General features: G+C 38.6%; 1 protein-coding gene across 2 annotated transcripts; it reads right to left on the bottom strand.

The window, feature by feature from the left end:
* Positions 1-384: 384 nt before the first annotated feature.
* On the bottom strand, positions 385-22,909 carry MED30 (mediator complex subunit 30). Of its 2 annotated transcripts, none has more exons than XM_067530592.1 (5): positions 22,823-22,909; positions 21,179-21,384; positions 17,235-17,393; positions 12,955-13,065; positions 385-860 (listed from the first exon to the last, which is right to left on the bottom strand). In XM_067530592.1, exons 2-5 carry the CDS (start codon positions 21,350-21,352, stop codon positions 765-767), a joined length of 540 nt encoding a protein of 179 aa, XP_067386693.1. In that variant the 5' UTR covers positions 21,353-21,384; positions 22,823-22,909; the 3' UTR covers positions 385-764. The 2 variants fall into 2 exon arrangements, with proteins under 2 accessions (XP_067386693.1, XP_067386682.1); XM_067530581.1 differs by having other exon boundaries at positions 22,745-22,882.
* Between the last annotated feature and the right edge of the window lie 975 nt (positions 22,910-23,884).

Here is a 23,884-nt window from a genome sequence, read left to right as displayed (position 1 = left end):
ATCAGAAGAGAGACACATTTTTATGTTTCAGGACGTGTAATTCTTTATTCAAGGACAATGGTTAGGAGGAAAATACCTGATCCCCTAAAGAAAAGCTATTCAAGAACCGTCCCATATGTGGCTTTTTTTACTTTGCTCTGAAACATCTAGCACGGTCCTCTGTCAGACACGTGACACTAGATTAAATGAACAAATTATTTATTGATGAACAAACCAATTATTACTTATATCAATATATCAGCTGATATTACCATATCAGAATCAGAATCCTTTATCTCTAAATTTCCTTAGTATAACTTACATCCACTTCTTTCCCACCTGAGTGCCTTTCAATACAGATCATTAAAAATATTGAAGATACACTGAACATATTTGAACACTGACTAAATTTTAAACAAAAGCTTTATTTGTTTAAACATTGAGATATGTATTTCAAACACAACTTGGCAAGTCAACCTTAAAAAAAAAAAATCAGCTGAACTTGAATGCTAACCAAAATATGATTACAGGTTACATAGCTTATTGTAGTAAACATAAATGAATCTCTATTGTATGTAGAAATTTTATGATGAATTGTTTACACAAACAGAACCAACACATTTTAATATCATAAAGGAAACCACTTAGTAACATTGAAGGGGTTTTTATACCAATGGGATAAGGAAAGGGGAAAATGAATGGCTTCTTAGGAAAAAGCAATTAAGTATTTTCAAACAAATAAAGTCTATTTTTTTAATTAGGAAAAATACTTAAAGTATCATAGTTCAATTCCTCATTGCCAACATGGCATTTATGTCCCAAATGAGATTCCGTAACTGATCCATAATTTGCTTCAGCTGCTGATTCTTCTGTTTCAGTTTCTGTGGAAAGAAAGAGTTTATCAAGTGGTGTCTGATGCAAGCCCAGAGTATATAGTTGGAATTTCAATAAAAAAATTATACTACATAAAATAGCACAAGGGTCTATTCTCTCATTGGTGATGCACACACCAATTCTCCCATCAACATCAATTGGATGCCATGCTCATTTTAAAATGTACACTTAGAGGACTAGAAAGAACCAGGAATTAAGGAGAGATGTAGGAATACTGTATCTTTTCACAACAGTCTTTTTGGTCAGAACCCCTGTCTCTCACACCACAAATAATCTCCTTTAAAAATGGATTGTGGGCATCAGAAGATACTAGCAAAGCCCTTAAAGCAACAAAATAATGTTTCTGTAGGAAAAAGGAACTGCACAGTCTGAACCAACTAAAAGGTCTAGGGGGAGCAAGTAAATTTATGTGAGCATATTTTGTGTGAATTGGGTGCTTAGAAAAGTTGTGGATTAGTAGTCATCTGAACCAGGCATAGTGTGAGGAAAAGAGCTATTCAAGTTTTTCTAACAGGTCTCCCAAAGCACCTCAATCCTGATTTACAATTGATGTCCAGTCCAGAAAACAAGACATCCTATTCATTCTAGATTCTGAGGTCTACAAATACTGTAGGGATTAGGAGGACCAGCAAAATCAGGGCTTCATCTACACTTACAGTGCTGCAGCTTTGCTGCTGTAGGGTGTAGTGAAGATGCTGTCTATGTCAACAGGAGAGCTTCTCCCATCAGTGTAGGTACTCCACCTCCCCAAGTGGCAGCAGCTATGTTGATAGGAGAAGCCATCCCAATCTACACCAGGAGTTAGGTCACTGTAACTATGTCACTCAGGGTATTGATTTTCCACATCTATAAGCGATATAGTTATACTGACATAAGCATAGACCAGGGCTCACTTTCACTGGTGTCTTTAACCAGTATTTAAAACCAGATCTCTACAATGAAAGGCTAATGCATTAACTCATTATGCAATCTCGATCAGTCCCTTCATTCTCACTGATAATACATGGAGGTTCTAATTTATTTATCCTTCTTGTTCAGTTTGATCCAAACTATCAAGAATTAACTTTTTGTGTGTTGTGAACAAAAAACTTACGCCCTTTATTTCAGTCACATTTGATGAGATGATTGTCTTCTTCTACATATGGAGATTAAGTTGTTTGTTTATTAAGGAAGGCCAGAATTCCAAATGAGATCAAAGAAAAAGCTCAAGGAAGATCTCTGACAATGAAAATATGACAAATTGTTTAAGATGCGCGAAGTGGGGGAGGGAGAGAGAGAGAGAGGTTGTGGCTGAGGAAAGATTGGGCATTGATGGGTGATAGGCAACCCTTGGATTGTTTCAGAAAATCTGTATTTACTTGCTGCTGGATGTGGGAGAGGAGTAGCTACTTCCTGATAACAGAGCAGATTAATGTGGTGTTTCCAAAGACATCTACTGTAGAGATTTGGAACTGACGGCTGCCAGGATTGCCAGTGTGTCAGAAATTTGTGGGAGAGCAAGGAGTATAACATGACATGGGGATTGCTGACTACGGGGTGATTTTGTTCGGTATGCAAATTGTGGGACACGATATGTACAATTGCCTAAATAACTACTAACTTCTACCAGCAACATATATTTTCCTGTTAAAAAGCCTAGGAAATTCAATGGCAAAAAATTACATTATTGGAGACTTAAGGTTGTCTGGTGCTATGTCATCCCCTCTGAGTCGAGCGAAACACAAACTTCTGAAAACCAGGAAAAGCACAATTAAGGCTGCTTATGCAACCTTAACTCTGTCCTCTTTCAGCAATGCCCCAGTACATCCCATTAACACACATACCTTTTATTCTGCCATCCCCAAAGTTGCTGCAATGTACAAGCTCTTCATCTCCTTTTGTAATCCAGTCCCTCACCTACTAGATTCCATCTAACACTATTAAAGGATCAAAAAAAAAAAAAAAAAAAAAAAAAAAAAAAAAAAAAAGTTGCCCACACTACCTTCCCTTTAGGCCTCTGGAGATGGCAGTACTCAATGGGAACTATTTGCATATGCTTCAGGTGCCGTCAGTGTGTTACGTAAACCTACACTAAATGGTGGAGGCAGTAGTTGGGCCTGCTTAGTAAAAGTGTGTTTGGGATCTGAGGCTATGTGTGGATTATTTTGATGTATGTGACAGAGCTGTGATTATGACATGTGGGGATCTGTGTTTTCTACCATCTTGTGTGTGAGCAAAGAGAAGAGCTGAATGTGTACCTTCATGATGAAGTATGCATCATTTCAATGCTGAATTGTGTAGGTTATGTCACTGCAGGGCATAAGGCTTTCATTACAAAGGATCATGTCAGCAATGACGTGGAATATGAGAGGATTCTAATACTTTGATGGTTAAGTGAAAACATAGGTTGAGATGATATCCTCTGAGGAAGCGTCAGGAGGCTGCAAAAGGCTATGAAATGGTTCCTAAACTATACACATGTGGTATTCTTTCTGGGAAGTTGGCTAAGTGTGTGGGTGTACTCCAGGATCTGGAAATTCCTGAATCTTATAGTGCCAAGTGCCAATGTGAGTATGTGCTAAGTACATATTGATGCACTGCTCAAAGGGGGCATAGGGAAGGTGGCATGGACAATCTTTTTCACCCCTTTCTTTTTTTTTTCCTTTAATAGTGTTAGATGGAATCCTGTAGATACTATTAACACTGTGAATGAATGGGTTGGAAAAAGAGGTGAAGAGCTTGTACATTTCTGCACTTGTGAGGTTGGCACAGTAGAAGTGTGTATGTTAACGGGGCATATTGGGGTATTACTGAAAGAGGGAAGAGTTAAGGTTGCATGGGAAAGCTTAATTGCACGTTTTCAGAAGTCTGAGTTTTGCTCAACTTAACATTCTACAAGGGGACATCATACTACCAAGCAACCATAACGCTCTGTTAATGTAGATTTTTGCCACTGAATAAACCCACTTGTTTTAAGAAGGCTGCTTGCTTCTCACTATATAGCACTGGCCATAATCTCCTGCAGGGAAGAAATGGAGGTGGCCCCATAGGACCTGCACAGGAGTAAGCAGTTGCACCCTGATTCCAGTCTAAAAATGGGAGAATTACAAAATACCACACCAAGACGGATGAGGGCACAAGGCCTAACACCTTGAAGGGTGCACTCAGAGTGACTTGAGAGGGGACAAAGATGCAAATCTTAATTAACTTCTTTTTTCCCCAGAAAGGACAATTATTACCATCTTTCATTCTCTCCAGCTAAAGGGAAAGGGAACATGAGACATTGGTAAAATGAAAGCCTTACTTAAAAGTAAAGTATTTCAAATGTCTTACTTGTTTTTTCTTCTTTTCTGTATCTTTAATAAAAGGTTAAAAAGGATTTTTAATGACCTGTATACCACAGTACTAAGCACGCTGAGGTCTCGGTATACCAAACACTAAACCTCGTTTAAAAGTGTTTAACATTGGACAGCGACTGGGTTATGTTAACATCTTTGACCCATCTAGTCCACCAAAATTAAAACAACATACCCTCATCTATAAAAGAGGAACAATCAGACTTTCCTATGTCACAAGGGAGTTGTGAGGCTTCCTTACATTTGTAGTGCTCTGAAGATGTAGAGTGCTATATTAATTAATCCAAACTTTAGATAAGACGTTAATGCCACTTATCTATGCCACTTTTCCCATTCATGGTTGTTAGTCTATATTATTACTCAAAAATACAAAACAAATATTTTGAATGCATGAGTTCTTTCTATCTTGTTATACTCCTCAAAATATGGCAACAAATATCTATGCATTTATGCCCAGGTGTGTACTTAAGTTGGAGTATTTCACACCAGAAGTGCTTCCAGAGTGACTCACATTCTATGAATCAATTCTCAATTTCTTGTGCAAATGTTAAGAACTTGTAAGCAACTTAATCTTTGATATGTACTATGCAAGATATACCTTTCATACCACACTGACTTTTGTTTGCAGAGTGCTTGTATGCAAAGATGAGAAGAAAGCAATTGTAGTGAAAATCAATGGTAATATAATTCCATATCTGAATACCCTTTCCCTTCTACATTTCATTAACTTGATTTGTCTATTCTATTTTCTCATACAGAAAAAATATTTAAAATAAGATGCCATCTTAAGAATATACCATGACAAAAATGCTACAGAAAAAAATACAACTTCCACAGTGTGGGACAAGGGATCCTACTTGAAATGCATATGGTGATCTTTATTTTGTCACTGATCTTTGATAGACAGTCTACACCACAAACTACTACATAATTAATCTGTTTTGCACAACTGGCAGTCTTGGTTCATGCACAGTTCTAAACAGAGGCCAGTAAGAACAACCATTTAATTCTCACCTCTGGAAGTGAGGGTGACATGTCTTCTCAGGGAATTGCCATTGTTCGCAGATTGCTTAGAAAACTCAGCAGTCTGCCAATAATTTCTTCCTTGCAGATTGAGTTCTCTCCCATTTGTCTTGCTTAACTGAAATGGCTTTTTTATTAAACTCTGTGCCACTTGCCTCAGTAATTTTTGCATGGAGCAGGATGCAATACTTCTTCTTTCCCTGTAGGTGGTGCAGCCTCTTTCTGAGCTACTTTGCCTTGACCAGTTTTGGGATGTTGCAGGAGAATTAACTTACAAATGCATGAAAATTAAACAAAGACAAAGCAAAATAAGGAGAAGGAGGGAGGGAGCATTTCATCTGGCCATAGCTTGTGTCCATAGTATCTATTTTTTCAAAGAATTTCTGATAAGGAGCATTACATCTTTTGCAGAGAGTTGGATTTTGTGGGTCAAAGTCAGATCAACTTCAATGGGAGTCACACTTACTAACACTTGGAATTTGGTCCAATTTCTCTAGCAAGTTGTTTTTTCTTTAAACCCCCACCAATTCTGTTTCATTTTTTATCAGTGGTGCCTCTGTCTACCTACAATCTTCCACCAGGATAATTTAACTACACCTACCTGACAGCCTAATCACCATCAACCCTCTTCACTACCAAACAATAGTTAGTTAACATTACTCATTATTAGTTGTTACCAGGTCCTTAACATGTTACCATGGTGTGATCCATCTGTCAAAGTTTAGTTACTCTTTAAATAAAGGGTAAGTGTGTAGGAAGCATGGCAAAATAAAACTGACACCTTTAAAGAGATCCAGATGACACATCTTTGTTTTAAGTGTGTCCTCTTCTGAAGAAAAATTTAAGTTCCTTTCCGAAAGCATAACAAGGGTCCATTCTCCTTCTCTCTGTGCCCACAGACACTTTTCCACAACCATAACTAGGCCCTGCAGCTGTACAACCTGGGAGTGCATCTGAGCTTAATAAGTACAGATAATGATGTAAAATTTCATTAGCATCAGCATTTTACTTGCAAACATTTTCAACAAAATTCAAAAAAGCAAGGTCTGTCTTGCTATCAAGCAGCCTATAGTGCAAAGAACTTAATTTCTTCTTTCACTTCATGAGCATTAGGACTATTTCTGACCACTAAATTATGCTACAATTATGTTTTGAAAGTGACTGCAATGTCCTGCTACGGTTGCAGTAACCTTTATTTTCCCCCTTAGAGTAGGAAAATAGATGGTAGAGAAAAGTTAGTATTTCTGTTTAGGTAAGAACAAGTTCAGGATGCCCAGGCAAGTTAACTTTCTTGTTTTAAAAGTTCTTGAGAGTGGAATCCTTGAAGAAATATAGTGAAGTAGGGCAAGCCTCCTACTTTATTTTGTCCAGCTTTTGACTGGGGAGATTTAAACCACTATGTATAGAGTAGAAAGGGAGGTGCTGGTGTAATAAATACATTAAATTTACATTCTTTGAATAGTTGTTTAAGGTGCAAAGTCAAACACTTCAGAAGTTAATAAATGCCACAATTAAGGTTGCCTGTGCCAACTTAATTTGACCCCCTTGTATATATGCATTATGATACAGTAGTTAATTACATGATCACATAGTTTTTTTCCACATGGCCCCTACTTTATTCAGTACAGAAGATGAATGGTGCTCACTGAATAGGAAGCTATTCTATATTTCATTTCCTTCTCATCATACAATGATGAGGTTTTATATACTGAACATCATTCAAACTTTGCACTGACTACAAAATTATTCATTTCCCGATAGGCTTTCCCACAGTGCCCATCACTGCTGCAACCAAATTCTTAAGAAACATTAATTAATTTATCTGTACAATACTTCTGTGCAGTAAGGTGGTGTTATCCCGATTTCACAGAAGGGGAACTGAATCAGAGATAGATTAAGGCTAAAAATGTCAAGTGTCTACTAACTTTGGATGTCCAATTTGAGACACATAGAGCCTGGTTTATTAGAACTGCTTAGTATTTAATAGCCTTTCATATGTTCAGAGCACAGCTACCAATTACTTCATTTGCAGCTGTAAACATTCAACACTTCTGCAAATCAGGGTCCAAGTGTCTCATGCTGGGTGCCCAGAAGATAAGGAACAATCAACTAGTGGCTACCTGTGAAATGTTTGGTTTAAGTGACTTGCTCAGCATCATACAGGAACTCTTTAGCAGAGGCCAGGACAGAAACCAATTCTCCAGAGTGGCATTTAAGATCTTCCCTTCTCTTCTTGCTGTTACCTGCCTCAGTCACTACCCACCTTTCAATATTTTCAGCAAGTGAAGAAGTAGTCTTTTGGCCTGATTCATTGCACAAATGTGATTCACTCCTGGAGCACTATCCAATCTCTACAATGAACAGGACAGGGTCTTGTGGAAAAAAAATAGCATGTAACGGCTATAAAACACATGCATAAAGGGGCCAAATGAAGCTATAAGCAAGGCATTCCCTAACTTTCAGTGCTTGATTTCGCAACCTTAATGCTATTTTAACATAGATTTGATAAAAACGTGATTTCCTAAGTTTTTAAAAAACAAACTGAAAACACAGAATTTCTATCATGGCAGAACCATAGAGACCCCACATGGGTCATCAGCAAAGTTGTAACTCAGATCCTCAGCACAAATCTCTGCCACTTGAGCTAATGGAGTAACTGATATCACTAGTAAATTGCCAACTTTTCTGTGGTCCAGCCACTTAGAAGGTGATGATGCTTTTTCCAGTGGATATCATTGAGATATGTCAACAGCAGAGGAAATGTTGACATTCAGGAATCCTGGTTCAATTCCATGTTCTGTAATGATCCTTCTTGACCTGTCCCCTTGCCAAAGCCTGACCCATGTTCACATGTCCCTTCCCAACCTATCTGTTCCTGCACTCCGAGCTTGTCCCTATCCTCCTCTTAACCTATCCTGTTCCACTTCCTAGCCTGCCATCCCCGCTCCACTACTCTGCACTCCAGTCAGACTGTTTGTTTCTTTTACTACATGCTACCTGGATACCAGTAGGGGGTACAATGGGAGCACAGGAAAGAAGAGTCTCCCTGGCTCAGTTCCACTGTCTGGCATTACAGCAGAATCCAGTCACAAGAGGAGCAAACTACAAGAAATGTTGTGCTCAGCCCTACAAACCCAGAGTGTGTTAAGTACAGACAGAACCATGAAGGATTTTGCTGCCAACTAACCGTGTGTGTCCAAACAACTGTTTTCAAAGGCTTAAACCTTGGCCAAATCCGGGCAGATTTTCACAGGGACAGCAAAAGGCAGCCCTTTGACACTATCATGATCCCCTGCCCAATTTCAAGTCCCTGTCCCAAAAAAATGGAGATGCTAGAGCTTCTTAACTGAGCAGATATACATTTGCTTTTCAATACTGATAAAACTTATTTTTCCCTAACCTAATTCCCTGAAATGGCTGAACTATTTGTACTGAAATGTTCCAAAAAGATTCAGCCTGAGGAAGACATGTAGCATGAAAAATTTCAGCCTGAATAGTTATAACTTTGCCAAACTTTAAGCAACTGAAAACAGGGTTTTGTAACAGAAGGTGTCTGAATGTGGGTTTAAATACAACAATGCTGAAGACCAGTTTAAAAGGGAAATTAAACCCTTGAGATACCTTCAGAAGATTCCATTTCCAAGAAGTACATTCACACAGGGAAGGTTTGGTCACAAATAGCTGGCATTTTAAGGAATGTTCCTCAGAACAGCACTATGTCTGGTCGTCAGTACTTTTGTTAATGTATTGTTTTTTGATGATTGAAGCTACTGCCAATGGGAACAAGAGTGGTAAAGTGCTAGAAGAGCTTCACTTACTTACATATTTATTTTGCTTCTTTAAACAATGAATTTTAACTGGTAACACTGGTTCATGCAATTCTTTCTAAAAGGGCAACCTAGAAATGTCCCAGTGGGATTTCCAGGTGTATTCTTTAAGGAGTTTCATATACATGTGTTCACACTACATGTTAAAAGATGATTTTTCTGACCACTGGCATTGCAAACAAAGCCAGTAGCAATCTGAAAAATCAAGCTGTATTATTTCTGTCTCTTTAATCACCAATAGTAAACAATGTTACTGATGATGCACAAGCAAAGATTAAAATGTACACTGCTCTAAGACTTGATATTGTCAGTCTCAAGCCAGTGTCAAAAATGTACTACCAGACCAAGGGATCAGTGTAGGCCTGACATCCTGAAAACCATCTATAGATGAAGGCTGTACCCACCTGGAGACTTAGAATTCCAACTTTCAAGTGGTACACTACCTGGCAGCTCATGTATCAGCTGCTATAACATCACATTGAGAGCATTTTTGCAAACATAATAACGGTTCAGTACAATTCCCAGTGAAATCAGTGGAAATACTCCCATTGACTTCAGTGGGAGTTGGACTAGACATTCAGATGGCAGACCAATACAAATGCTCAACACTGATTTTGGAATACTGAATGATACAAAAATATTTCAGAACAGAGTCAAGCTCACTCATTTATCACCCTGTAGAGCCTATACACATAAATGTAGTAAACTACAAAATTTCTGGCTGTGTATTACATACATGTAAGTTGAAGATACAGCGGTAGTTAATGTTGAGCAAATATGCATTATTTGGATAATTACTTTTCTGACTATCAGCGTACTAATTCTGAATACTGCTCACAACCTTTGCCTGTCAGGTAAGTACCCTTGTAGTTTTTTAAGTTTGAAATGTTGGATAACATTTAACAACTGTAGGATTAAATCAAACTAGGTAAGATAAGGATTCACTATCTATTAATTACCTTGTAAATTAATCTATAGTTTAAATTAATTACTCCTGGGGGAATTTTGTACCACAATATTAAAAATTCTGTGCACAATATTTTAAAATTCTGCAAATTTTAGTTATCAAAACAACACAATATAATCACGCCACTTTCAATTATTTTGATAATTTATTTCAAAACATCTGCAAGCTAGTACATCTGTAACAATACAGACAACAAAAATATTCAGGAAATGTTTTTTTGACAAATAGATTCCTAGGCTTATCGATACAGAACTCCGGGTAATAATTCATTTAAAACTACAATACAGAAAGGTATTTCTGGCACCCCTCAGAAGCAGTGCAAAGGCTTGGGAAAGTCAGGAGTAATACAGAAGCTGAGGGTGAGGGAAGTAATCGCTGGGAAAGCGCCTGGGAGTGAACCTGGAGTGTTGTTGGGGGTGGGTGGGAGAAGTATGAAACAGTTTGGGGGGAGGGAAAGAGAGGGAAGGGATTGTTAGGGAATTGGGGAACTTCCCCCATGTAGACCCTGGCTGACCCCTAACCTCCTCCCATTCAGTCAGGCACATCTGTCCCTGTCCTTGTGTGTCCCTGCACCCCCACTTAGCCACCCCTCCTCCTTCTGTTCCCATGTGTCCCTGCACCCCTCCACTGATCCCCATGTGTCCTTTCATCCCCACTCAACCAGTCCCCTCTCCCTCTGAAGCCCTGCCTCCCCTCCCTCATGAGCCTGCACCCCCGACTCCCATTCAGCCTCAGGCTCAATGCTGTCACCCCACTAGCTCCTGTGCCCCATCTCACTCTGTCCCCCTGACTAGCCCTTCTGAACCCCAGTCTATGTGATTCCCTAGCAGTTTCATGTGCCCTGCTCTGTCTTTCCCCAGCATATCTCGTGCATCCTCACCTGGCCCCGTGGGCAAGGCGCTGTGAGGAAGGCAACCTCTGACCCGTCCCTCTCTGTGACTGGCTGCTCTGGCCTGAGCTGTCTGCCCTCTCTTCTGGCGCCACAGCAGCCCCTGGTGGGCAAAAGGTGTAACTGCAGCGCCTCCCCAGCAGAATCTATTTTCTGCAGGGAAAACTAATGGATAGCTAATTCTTAGCTGAGGTAGAGTCATGAGATCCTATGACCTAAGAAAGAAGCCTCAGAAAAGGACCTACAATGAAAGCCTGGAAAAATTGGATTATTTTAGTCTGAAGAATAGAAGACTGATAGGAGACATGATAACAGTCTTCCAGTACATAAAAGGTTGTTATAAAGAAAAGGATGATAAATTATTCTCCTTATCCATTGAGGACAGGACAAGAAGTAATGAGGTTAAATTGCAGCAAGGGAGATTTAGGTTAAATATTAGGAAAAACTTCCTAACTGTCAGGGTAGTTAAGCACTGGAATAAATTGTCTTGGGAGGTTGTGAAATCTGTCATTGGAGGCTTTTTAAAAACAGATTAGACCAGTGATTCTCAATCTGTGGCCCAATCAGCACATAGTTGTGTCCCATGTGACATCCTCAGGGCCATACAGGTAGTATATATATTGTGTGGATGTGGCCCACATAACACACAGTGTGCTTCATATGCGGCCCACATTGGTAAACAGGTTGAGAACCACTAAGTTAGACAAACACCTGTCAGGGAGGTCTAGATAGTAATTAGTCCTGCCTCTTTACAGGGGACTGGACTAGATGACTTATCAAGGTCCTTTCCAGTCCTACATTTGTATGATTATTAACTTATTTTGTAAAAAGGAAGTTTAAACATTTATGAATTCATTCCTCAAGATCATTCCAAGGAGGTTTAAAAAACAAATTTGCATACAAGTATAACAACAAGGGTAAAAACATGTCATAAAACTATCAAAAACACAGCAAATACTGACAGTTACGTCTATTAACAGTTAAAGATTGCAAATAAATGTGCATAAATTCACAGTATAACATTCTATAAGATTTAATATATGCAATCCTGTTACATCGACATATAAGAAGATAAAATACAACAGGAAATCTTGCAGATGCTTTTCTCTAAATTCATATGCTGTCCCCATGTTTTTGCTACAGTGTGTGCGCATAAATTTAGGGTTTTATGTAACATCATTCTCTCTCTAATTGGGAAGAAAGAAGCTGAAACATCAAAGGAATATTTTCAGTGGATTTTCTGGTATTTCTCTACCACACTTATTTTAATTACTTGGAATCAGGATACTCCTTTTGTTAAATTGTTTTCTATTTTACATATACCTCTACTACTTTCTATTTAGTATTTAAAGATATGTCTATTCCAGTCCTACAAATATTTAATAAATCCTATCTTTATATTTTACAGTCTGAAGGAACAATATCCTTATGCTTTAGTGATGCTATATATTTTAGTAACCTTTGTACAGTGTAATAATCTTTGTCATTTTTTTAAAGATTTGAATAAAACTTTTTGTTTTCAAACAAGGAATTTATTACTCATGAAAGGTGCTGGAGTGGCAGTCCTAAAGTTCACCATTTATCCACAACATAGTTCTGATAATATTTTCACATCTTACACTGTATATACATTCTGCTATCCACCATTCCTAGAGAAGCCTCAAAGCCACAGAGAACCCAGCTATGTTCTTATCCCAATTGACTCTCCAAACACTAAATGGAACTACTAGGTGCAAACCCAAATGTACCTCATTCAACAAAAACACACAGCATTGGCTAAGGAACACTGTACAGAGAAACATAGTTTAGATTGTTGGGGTGCCTTAGCTCTACAATCAACCAGTAGAACAAAATACAAAATTGTTGAATGATGGAGAACACTCAAATCTGAATACACAACAGATGTTTACTACTGAACTATTTGTCACTCGGGGCCAAACAGCAAACACATTGCATTCTATGGAGCAATCTAATTATACAAGCTTCACATGAATAAAGTGACATTTTCTGGAGCATGTAAGTCAGTCTCAACTTTGTTACCTTATTTACTTCCATGATTTCCCTTCTCTCCTCAGTAGCAAAACGAAGCTGGCTGGCCACACCACGATCATCATGCTTTGATCCATCCTCTTCAACATATGGAATAAGTTGCTGTCAAGGTGAACAAAATGTTAGAATTCAAGTAAAAAACTATTTTTGCTATGTATGCTGAACATTTGAAGAGAAGCATAGTATGTTCCAAAGTTATGGAGCTCATCAACCAAAATAAAATTCTCATCTACATTTATGGCAATACAGTCAAAATGAAGTACTTCAGTGCTGATGACATTTCCATTATAAACATCTGCTCTCGGGAGTTTAATTATATTAAACAGAAATCTTAACAAGTTTCCTGATCTGAAGCTTATGTTTATAAAGGACTATTTATTATTATTATTTTAATACTCTCAAGCTCGCAAGAGTTTTTTTTTTTTTTTTTAAACACAATCAAGGAAAATAAGAAGCCAAGTTTAAAATATGCTAACTCCACAGCTCTCATTCAGTGGGCAATATTCAAATATAGAGTTCTTAATCTTTATTTGTTTTATTGGGGGAGGGAGGGAAGGAAGAGGAGGGAAGGAGGAAGAGTGGCAGAGGGAGGATAAGAAGGGAAGTTTCTTTTTACAGGATGCAATATCAGGACTAGATTGTCCTTAGCCTTTGGATAGGTGCATAGGAGAGCAAAGGCATCATGGCTTTCTCTGGGGGTGCAAATTGTCCCAAAGAGAGGTGGGGGGATATGGCTTATTCACCCCCAACACAGAATGGTCCCAGCACAGCCCCTCCACCCTCTGTACAGGGTGGGGTATTGTGCTTCAAACAGGCAATGCCTCACAGACCTATGCCTGGGCCATTGCAGCTCTACACAGGCCTCAACATGGGCCGTGGTTAACAGGCAACATTTAGCTTTTAACATTTTAAGAAGTCCATACCATTATGTCTTTGTATTTTTTATCTTAATGGGTTGTTCAAATAGAAAGATATAAACAGGAAAAGATGTCAAATAAGAATTTTGCCTTAAAGATTTTCCAATGTGATCAGATCAAACAACCCAAGTTTCATCATTTCCTACAAACTGCCATTGTAAAGAGAACCAATCTGAACCCAAAATCACTTTTGAAGCAGTCCTAAATGAACTTTAACATCTGTATCTTTCCTTTAAAAGAAAATCCAAAAATCTATCTATATATAAAAACGTGTTTTTCTGCATAGCAAAAAATACTGTCTGATTCAAGAGCAGTATCCTACATCATTTTAGAATTAGAGCTTAGATTTAATGGAACTTATATACAATATGAAGGCACACAATCTACTGTTGGGTTCTTTAAACTCCTATTTCTGAAGCAAAAAAAAGAATTTGGAACACTATACATGTCAACACAATGTCTGAGTTCTCAAACTTTAGGCACTGAAAAAAGATGAAGCTGCTGGTAGAATAAGATCCTATAACATTCAAACAGAGAACAGCCAAAACAAAGACTAGTAATTATTGGAAATGTGCAAGGAGAAGACAAGGATTAGGGAATAGATTCTCATTCAATCAAATTCACATTCATTTGTTATTCAGTTACATTGGAAACTGAACCATTAACTCTGAGGGAATGTGAAAGGATGAAAATCATGAATACCAAACCACTTATGCAGTCCAAATATATCTGTTATACCTCGGATAGCATGAGAATTTCCATCCTAACCCATTTTCAGACATTCAGAACTTACTGAAACAGTCAGCCCTTGTGTCATAATTTTGCAGGATTGGTCTCTGCTCAAGGGTGGCTTTTATTTTTTTTAAGTTGAGCAAAGACATTAAATGTATTTTAAAAGTAGAAGAGTCGAATCTCCCATCCTCCTCAGACATTTCCAATTAAAAATAATCAAATGCAATTTATTTTTTAACAACTCTAAGAGTAAAATGGATGCAGGCAGGAAGTTTAAATTTGGCATGTAGGAGTCCTCATTTGAGAATTACCACCTTTGAATATTCTGGTGAAAACCAGTTTTGATTTGACCCATTGAAAATTGAATTTCATGCATATGAAATACATTTTGCATGGAATTCTCATCAGTCTTTTTAAATGGACAGCCAACGAATTCCACACTTCAGATGTGCACCTAAGCTGTACAGTGAAAATGTAATGAAAGTGCATGACTTATAATATTTCCATCCTATGTGACAGAAGCTATTTAGTTACTAAGGGTCTCAGAAGGAGAGTTTCCTTTACTACCTTGCAGGGCAGGAGAAGGCATTCTGGTAACATGCAGCCACTATGGAATTTCTTTTCTTTCTAAACCTAATGCAATTTTTTGATGAAATTGACTAAAAATATTCAAATCGAACAGTTAAGCACCAAAATTAAGGCAAAAAAAGTTTGTAACTAAGTCAGCTTCATAGTTAATTGTCTCACATCCTGATCTGTTGGTTGAAAAGGAGTTGCACAGTACAAGGATACCAACTATATTAACATATATAAATTAAAAAGAGATTTATTTTAAAACATTTAAGAAAACAAAGATTGCCAGTGAAAACAGAGAATAGCAAAAATGAAAAAAAATCTTGCAAGATGCTTACACATAATCTAAAGCCCCAATCCTGCAACTGGTTCTGATGGACTCAATTGCAGGATGGGAGCTAAATTAATATAAAAAATAATGTACAATATAATGTTGTATTAGTATATAATTAGAGCCTAAATCATAAGGAATGCATGAGGGGACAGATACGGTCATGCAATCTTTTACTTAATTTAGTTTTATTGATGGAATGTTAGTTTTAGAAATCTGGGAGCAGGAAGAGAAATTGACCTAACACACATTCTTCCTTTTGAATCTGAGGACAAGTTCTCTGCATTCACCAGTACAATAACATTTTGCTATATTCAGCCCAAATTCCACCTCTTCAAGTTACTGTGGGCACCAACAGCGTGTTTTCACTTTCATAATACAAAGTAATTAAAGGCCTTAAGAGGGCATATGACACAGGAATACAAAATACTGAATGGTCTAGTAGATTCAGCTTCTATTCACCCTGTCTCATAATACATGAGAAAAGGAATACTCAATGAAACTCAAAGATAGCAAATTCAAAACTGATAAAAAGGAACTTTTCCCAAACCTGCACAATGCAACTCATTGCACAAGGTATCACTGAAGCCATGAGGTTAGAAGGATTCAGAAAAGGACTGGACATTAATATAGATAACAAAAATATCCAGAAATGTAATAGGAAATCTTTTTAAAAAACCCAAATCCCATAAACAAACACCAAGAAGGGATATCAATCTACATGCTTCAGGGCATAAACCAACTCCATCTATTAGGGGTTGGGAGGAAACTTTCCTTGGAGCAGATTATCCCATAACTGCCTGCTGCAGTGTGTCTTGTACCTTTCTCTAAAGCAGGTGGTAATCTTGTCAGAGACTGGTCTAGATGGACCACTGGTCTGATCCTAAATTTCCTAGTTCCTGTTTAGTGAACATTTTAAAACACATGTAGAAAATCCAAAAATCTAATAGTAATAGTAGTAGCAGCAGCAGCAGCAGCAATAGTGACCAGAGGTCCAATCAGGATAGGAGCCCCACTGTTTCACAGTGACCTTCAGAATAAGTAGGGCATGTCCAACTTTTAAAGAAAAAAGGGTAGATTTAACAAAAAAATTTTAAATCAAGGAGAAACTCATTTTTTTTCAGGTTTTTGGTTTATTTTTGGCTGAATGGAAAAGGCATAAAAAGTCAGTGTTTTTCCTTTCACTTTTTTCCCACTGGAAAAAAATTGGAAAAGAAAAAACGTGAGAGAAAATAGAGGCTAAAAATCTCCACTCTAACTTTTTTTCCCTAAATTAATTTCTTTCCACTGGAAAAGGGTAACAAAGAAACAGGGAAAGTAAGTTTTTCCCAAATTTCTCTCAAACCCCGCCCGCTTTTTAAAACAAAACAAAAATCTCCTTTTTTTCTACTGGGGAAAGATTACCCCAAAATTAAATGAAACATAATTTAATTTAAAAAATTGTTTCAAATTTTTCATCCTCCCCACAAGTAAAAAAAATCTCATTCAATCTAAATGAAAAAAAAAGTTTTCTTTCAATTTTTTTTTAAATGAAAAAACCCTCAAAATTTCAACCAGCCCCACAAAGTGACAATCTGTACCCTGAAGAGTTTTAGTTTCATTTAAAAATCAGGGAGAACAGCTGAGCATAACAAACAATCTGAAGGAATGGGTGCTACGTAACAAACAAAGAATAAAAATCAGACCCAACAATCATGCATATAAGAGTAAATACTTACCTCTATGGGAACAGGATCTAGCCCTGCACAATTTTCATTGCATTTGTCATAGACTAATCTTAGTTTCCTGAAGAGTATTGATAGTTGACGGAGATGTTCTTGCAATTTTGATAATCTGTCTTGGTACGTCCCAGTATGGTAAGTAACACCATTCGGTAGCTTAAAGAGCCAAACAATTTAAAAAGGAACAAACAGTTAATACATTTTTTTTAAAAACAACTTACTAAAACAAACTTTCTCTCCCATCAACTAAAACGGATCTTTTTTTACTTTTTAGCACTGTAATTATTACGTTTCCTATCCCACTAAACAGTCATGGATGTTCCAGACACTTTCTTTACATTAAAAATCTGCACCTCATCTGCTGATTTTATATGGCAAATCACTGATATAAAAAACAGCAACAAATCCAAGTCTAATGTAATCAACAGATCCCTTATACGGTTAATAACTCATTATTTAATATCTTCAAAGCATTTTGCAAATGCTAGCATCTTTCCTATTGTGACTATTAAAAAAGTCATGCTCTGTAGTATCATATACAGATCTGGCCACAGTAATCCACACACACATGCTCCAGACATTCACTATATCAAGGAATGAAGCTCCATAACGCAGAGTGCAGCAGTCTCCTCACTTAGCAAAGGCATTGGACTCTGTATTCAATTCATTTTAGTTAGTTATTAAAAAAAAATTTAGACATTTCAACAACATTTTTATGAAAAGCATTTCTAAATGTTTCAGTTATGTTTCTGTTTATAACCAATTTATAAAGGATTGAAACTTCTTGAAAATTCTACATTTTGATGAGGTAGTTTTGGGTTTTTGTTTTTTTTCATTTTTTGACCAGCTTTAATTTTCAAATTCAAAGCTCTCTATGGGTTAACATTTGTTACCTTCGATCACCTCTCTCTCCACTGACAGCTAAATTCTACTGAAACCATGAAACTGTTTACCAAGAGATTAGGCTAATGACACAGAAGACAGAACAGGAGTCTAGACCTATACTAAGGAACTCATTCCTACAGGACTTCCAAAATTAGAACTTAATACAAAACACATCTCATCAACTTAGCTTTTCCACAACAAGCTCTCTACACAGACTCATACTCATATTCATCCCCAAAGTCTTCTACTTTTCAAGTTTCCCCCACTGATGGAAATGAGAGAAAGAATGTTTTATTATTTTCATTTGGGAGATGATCATACTCACAACTATAAATATGAGCTCTGTAACCGAAGTTAAATCATGGAAAGTCGGAGATCTCTTTTGCCAATACATCTAGACAGCCACCTCAACAAAGAATCAAAGGGATGAAATGGCTTGTCTACACTTGCAGCACTGCACCGGTGCAGCTGCGCCGCTATAGCGCTTAGTGAAGACACTACCTATGTCAATGGGAGAACTTTTCCTATTGGCATAGGTATTCCACCTCCTTGAGAGGCAGTAGCTATGTCAACAGAAGAAGCCCTCCCAAGGACATAGTGCTGTCTACACTGGGAGTTAGGTTGGCATAATTGCATCACTCAGGGGTACGGACTTTCCACACCCGAGCGACATAGTTATACTGACATAAGTTTGTTGTGTAGATCAGGGCTCAGTGTCACATTTCTGCGGTCAGTAAGAGAAAAGAAAAGGCTAAGGTGGATTCTGTAAAACAAAATATTTAAAGGAAATACAGTCAAATTTCCACAAAGAGGACTCCACTATGAAATCCAGAAAAGTGTTTTTAGTACTGTTACATAATACAGAAAATATTTATTTTTAAACAATAACATTATTTCCCCTATATCTAATCTATTAATTACTTCATTAAGCTGTATCAAATGCTTGTACATTTCTTTAAGAGTTGAAAAGAGAATTGGGAAAAACTGTTTATATTTGCTAGATATAGCCAAAAGAGTTTTAATAAATCAAGGCTATGTGAATTATATTGAATTTCATAAAAGCCAGCCATGGTTTCTTTCACTCTGTTTAAATGCTATAAAAATGTACACAAGAGATTTTTTTGTATCCTCCCTTTTTTGATCTAAGGAACATTTTCGAACAACTGGGTTATGTCCTGTTAATAACAGTGCACAGCGTGTACACTGTACTACTTTTTTATTTAGTCCACAAATAAATTGTTCTTACTTTTTTCCCCTTTACTTTTAACTTAAGGATAGCATCGTATTTCTGTACTTACAGTAATAGAGGATTTGCAATACCAAATCAAACTGTATTGGCCATTGCTCAAAACAATACTCCTGAAGGATAAACATTTTTCTTGTCACAATTTTACAAAACTTCTCAGTCACTTTACTATTATTCAAATACAGTGAAGTTGGTCAAATGAGACATCTAGTTAAATTTGAATTTTTTAAAAATAATTGTTTTGTTCAATAACAAGATTTTGTTCAAGAAATAATACGACTCAAATGAGGGTTTTGGGAAGAAGTATTTGTTTTAACAAATAATAAGATGCACAGTTCCTGAAATCCTCTTAGAAATACAATAATTTTCAAGCTATAACTTTTTTTAAACTAATATGTAACAGGTAACATTTATTCCATTTTGCTGGCCAAATTCTTATACTCAAAAATGCTTCTACTCAGCTCCCATTTACTTCAATGATTGTTGGATTCTTCCCACAGATACAAGTAGTTGGTGTCTTGTATTTCTCTCACCTCCCAAAACAAATGCTATGATACAACTGGTAAAATTAAAAATAAATAAAAATAAGCTTAAGCCTTCAACTGAACACTAGCAAAGCACATGCAACAACAATCAACAACAACAACAAAAAGGGGGTCAAGCTTCCAAAGGGTCATTTCAAATAGTAGGGAAAGAGTGATGTTAACAGTTATTAAAAAACCCTAGCAGGTTCTTTTTACAATATGCAGTGACCACTACCAGCCATTAGTTTATTTTTTAGACCCCACTGCAACAATGTGTTCCTCATAGAAGGATTCCTGACACAACTGAAGTTCTGGTGGGTTTCGTGCAGGTGTAGGAGTCTGCGTGAGCACAGCTCCTTCTAAGATTTGGGATTGTTTTATTATGAACACAATGCTATTCTTCTCAACATCAGAATGCTTAAATTGGTGATGCAAGTTGTAGAGGACTTAATATTGGATGCCACCTTAAAATTTTATGAGATGATATCAAGCTCAGTATGAAAACGCTTTAGCAATACTCTGATATAAATACCTAGATATAGATTTAAAAAATTACAGTTAAGAATTTCCAATTAAATAAAAATAATTCCTAGTCACAGGAACAAAAAAAAAAAGGGGGATTATATCCCAATTCATCTTCACAGATTTTTACTTAGTTGAACATTGGGAAAATAAGATTCCATTCTTTAAATACAATTACATCTTGAGGTTTATTTGTAAATTTACTCCACAAACAGCCTCACAGTGAAGGTTACTTGTACCTCTTTCTGTCTACAAAAAATGTTCGAGAATTTCACCAAATTTTGGATGGAAAATGTTATTCTATAATAAGATGATCAAAAGTTCTCAGGCAAAATAATCACCAAAAGTCAGCAAGAATACAGAAATGCAATTTGCACACAAACAAATGTTGTTATTTCTTAAAGTAAAATAAAAACATGAAGACAAAAGTCTTAAATTTAGAGTGTACTCACAGTATGTTAAATGGGGATTTTCTCTAGTTCACAATGCTCAAACTAGCAGGATGGAAGAACAGATTTACAGAAGTAATCCAATAGCAATGTACAAACAATGTATCCTCAACCCTGAAAGCAGTTTGGTAAAGAACTTGCTCTCAAGCTAAACTGCCCTGTCAAATAGTGAACACTTTCTACGTATGTTATAATGTCCCTCATCAAATCCAACTGTATTACTTTTTTTTTTAAATAGTTAGTTGGTAGTAAGAGACACTGGAGATGAGAAGGGAACTGAAGAGTATGAAAAGAGAAGGTGTTTCTGCTTCTCACCTGCATATTCCTCAGTAGCTGAAAGATTTCCATTGTCCGAAATACAATATCCTGCACAGTCTCTTGGCCAATGCGACAGAGAGAAGCTGTGTTCACTTCCCGGGCTGCTTGAGCCTGTGGTCCTGAGAAAGCACCAGGAGGCATCCCTGCCCCAGCAAGAGGAGGAGTGGACATTGTCTGACTCCAATCAATCCCACAAAATTACACTGCATACATACAGGGAGAAAGAGATGCTGAAGTTCATGTGTTCTCAGCTAAAACTCCGTATGGTTATTATACTGTTCCTTTTCCCATGACACCCCCATCCCAAATATGAAAAACAAATTATATTACTAAATAAGTAAAAGATAGGTTGATGCTTTAAGCATCAGGTTTTAAATACCTTCAACTTCCTTAACTCAATAGGACTGATTCAGTTCTAGCAACTTATATCTAAGCAGTTCATACTACAAAGGAGTTACTTAGATAAGTCCTGTCTCTTATCTGCTCTATGTGCACATGAAAGATCCTAGGGCACTTTTATATAAGTAGGAGTTTGTTCTAGTGCTGTTGGCCAAATCTCCTTTCCTGCCACTGTTGTCTCATATGCCTGTTATCAACCCAATTGCTCTCTTCTCCACCTCAGAGGTGGCTGTTTTTCAGGCAATATATGTAGCCTGTGAACACATTTAGGAAGAAAGAGACAATAAAAATTTAAAGTAAATTTCATATCTAGCTACTATTTCATTTATTTTGGTTTATCAAGCTCCTCTCTAGGACTCTAGATTCTTTACACACTGTACAAACATCTAGAGAAAGGTAAGCAGGCCAAAAACTTTCCATCCCAAAGAAGATGATTCTGACTCCTGCACACCATGTCATAGCAATAGGGGCTGCCAACCAGAAGCTTAGTGGGAAAGGACAAGAGAACACATGGGCACAACTACCCAGTTACTGTAGGAGCTGCATCCTCATCCTTTTCCCCCAGCCACAACATACTTTGGGGTCACTGGACTCTGAAGAGTGGAACATGGCTGGGGGCTCCTTGCACTTAAATGGGGACTCAGACATTCTGCTGGGTTGGGGAGGGGGCCAATTCCCTATCGGCCGGTTTCGGTTGGGGCGGGGGAGAGGTCAGTCCCAGACCAGGGGAGGCAGGAGGGACGAGGGGTCAGTCAGAGACCTCCAAGTTAGGGGAGAGATGAGACAGTCCTCCACTTTCCAGGGAGGGGAGAATTTCTCATCCGCAGAGGGAAGGGCTGTGTTCCTGATCTCTTGGGGGCAGGGACAGTCCAACACCTGTGAGGGTGAAGGGCAGTCCTCTACTCCCTGGGGCGGGCAGGGGGAATGAATTCCCGACATGGGGGGGGGGGGATGATTCCCAACATCTTTGGGGAGGAAGGGGCAATCCTCTACTTCCGCAGGGGGATTCCTGACTTCAGTGGCGGAGGGTCGGCCCCAATACCGCTGGGGGGGAGGAGCAGTGCTCTACTAGTCCCGGGGGGGGCGGAGAAGAGATGGGCTTCTAGCCGCCAAGGAGGTTGCTGAGAGCGGGCTGCATTCCTAGGCCACCGCTGCGCTACTTACGCAGGGCTGGAGGAGGGCGCGACTTCCCCCGCTAGGGGATGGGCGCCAGGAGTCTCCCACCGGCGCGCGGCTAGTTACCCTGGAAACAACCGGGCAGAGAAGGAGGTGACAGAGAGAGAAGAGAGGCGGTTGCGGGAGCGACAGCGAGACACCCCGGCCGGCCGGAAGAAAACAGGAAGTGACGCCAGAGAGAAGGTGATGGGGGGCTGGGCGCATTGCTGGGAAGGCGGGCGGGAGTGAAGCGCGCGGCGGGGGCAACGGGCGGCGGAGTTGACGCACGGCGCGTGTTGCGCTGCGCGCACTAAATGAGCCCCGCCTTGGGCCTGGCTGGCGCGCGAGACAACACCCCTGTCAGCCGTCACCCGCCCCGCCCAGTTGCGGGGGCGGGGCTCATGTTTGGACTCAGGCCACTCAGGCTTGTTTGGGGATCGCGGTCACCCCAGCGGGTCGGGTTTGTGGCAGTGACCGATCCAGAGACGGCTCCGCAGGTTTTGTCCTGGGGCGGCGAAGCAGGAAGCCGCCCGGTGTGAATGTGAAATCTGCTTCGGTTTCAGTCTCAGCGAAGCAACAGCCTGGATTGAAGAAATGAAACGCGGCGGTGGACGGGCTGCGCCCAGGAACTGGGGCGCTGGGAACAGCTTGACGTCGCGGGTGGGACGCTCACCCCAGGCTCTCAGGAGCTGGCAACGCTGGATATAATTTCACAGGAAAATGGACAGGCAAAGCCACAGCAGACTTGCTTTGTTGACAAGAAGAATGCTATTTCTATCAATCAGGGCAGAAGAATGACCCTAAATTTTCAACCTAAAGAGAGAGATGAAAAATAGCTCCCCCTCTTGTGTTAATTGGGTTCCTTCTTCAAGCCCCAGCTCCCAGAGTCATGTGAATATGAGGAATTCAGCTTTCATTTAAAAAAGTACATTTCTAGCCCTCCCAATTGCAAAGAAAGGCTTGAAAAAGTGAAACACGTGCACACCAAGGGATCCAAAACAAGGCCAATAAGGAGAACTCGTTTATTTTTTTTTAAATCATGATAGAGAGGAGCTGAATTTAAAAAAAATATATATTTAGGGTTGCCAGCCCGGTCTACAAACAGATTTTGAACCAGTATAATTAGGTTAGGTGAGATTTAAAAAAAAA

The sequence above is a fragment of the Emydura macquarii genome, unplaced genomic scaffold (genome assembly GCF_026122565.2).
Source record: "Emydura macquarii macquarii isolate MOO-44397 ecotype Brisbane River unplaced genomic scaffold, CSIRO-AGI_Emac_v2 contig_369, whole genome shotgun sequence".
Lineage (NCBI taxonomy): Eukaryota > Metazoa > Chordata > Testudines > Chelidae > Emydura > Emydura macquarii.
Note: the sequence above shows the minus strand (reverse complement) of the source record. Positions and strands in the feature narration are given on the sequence as shown.

Excerpts from the sequence above, each read along its gene's own strand:
- MED30 (XM_067530592.1), bottom strand. The coding sequence starts at position 21,352 with ATGTCCACTCCTCCTCTTGCTGGGGCAGGGATGCCTCCTGGTGCTTTC. Across the intron at positions 17,394-21,178 it reads AGCTACTGAGGAATATGCAG|CTACCGAATGGTGTTACTTA; the intron begins GTGAGAAGCAGA and ends TGGCTCTTTAAG. Across the intron at positions 13,066-17,234 it reads TAGATCCTGTTCCCATAGAG|CAACTTATTCCATATGTTGA; the intron begins GTAAGTATTTAC and ends TCACCTTGACAG.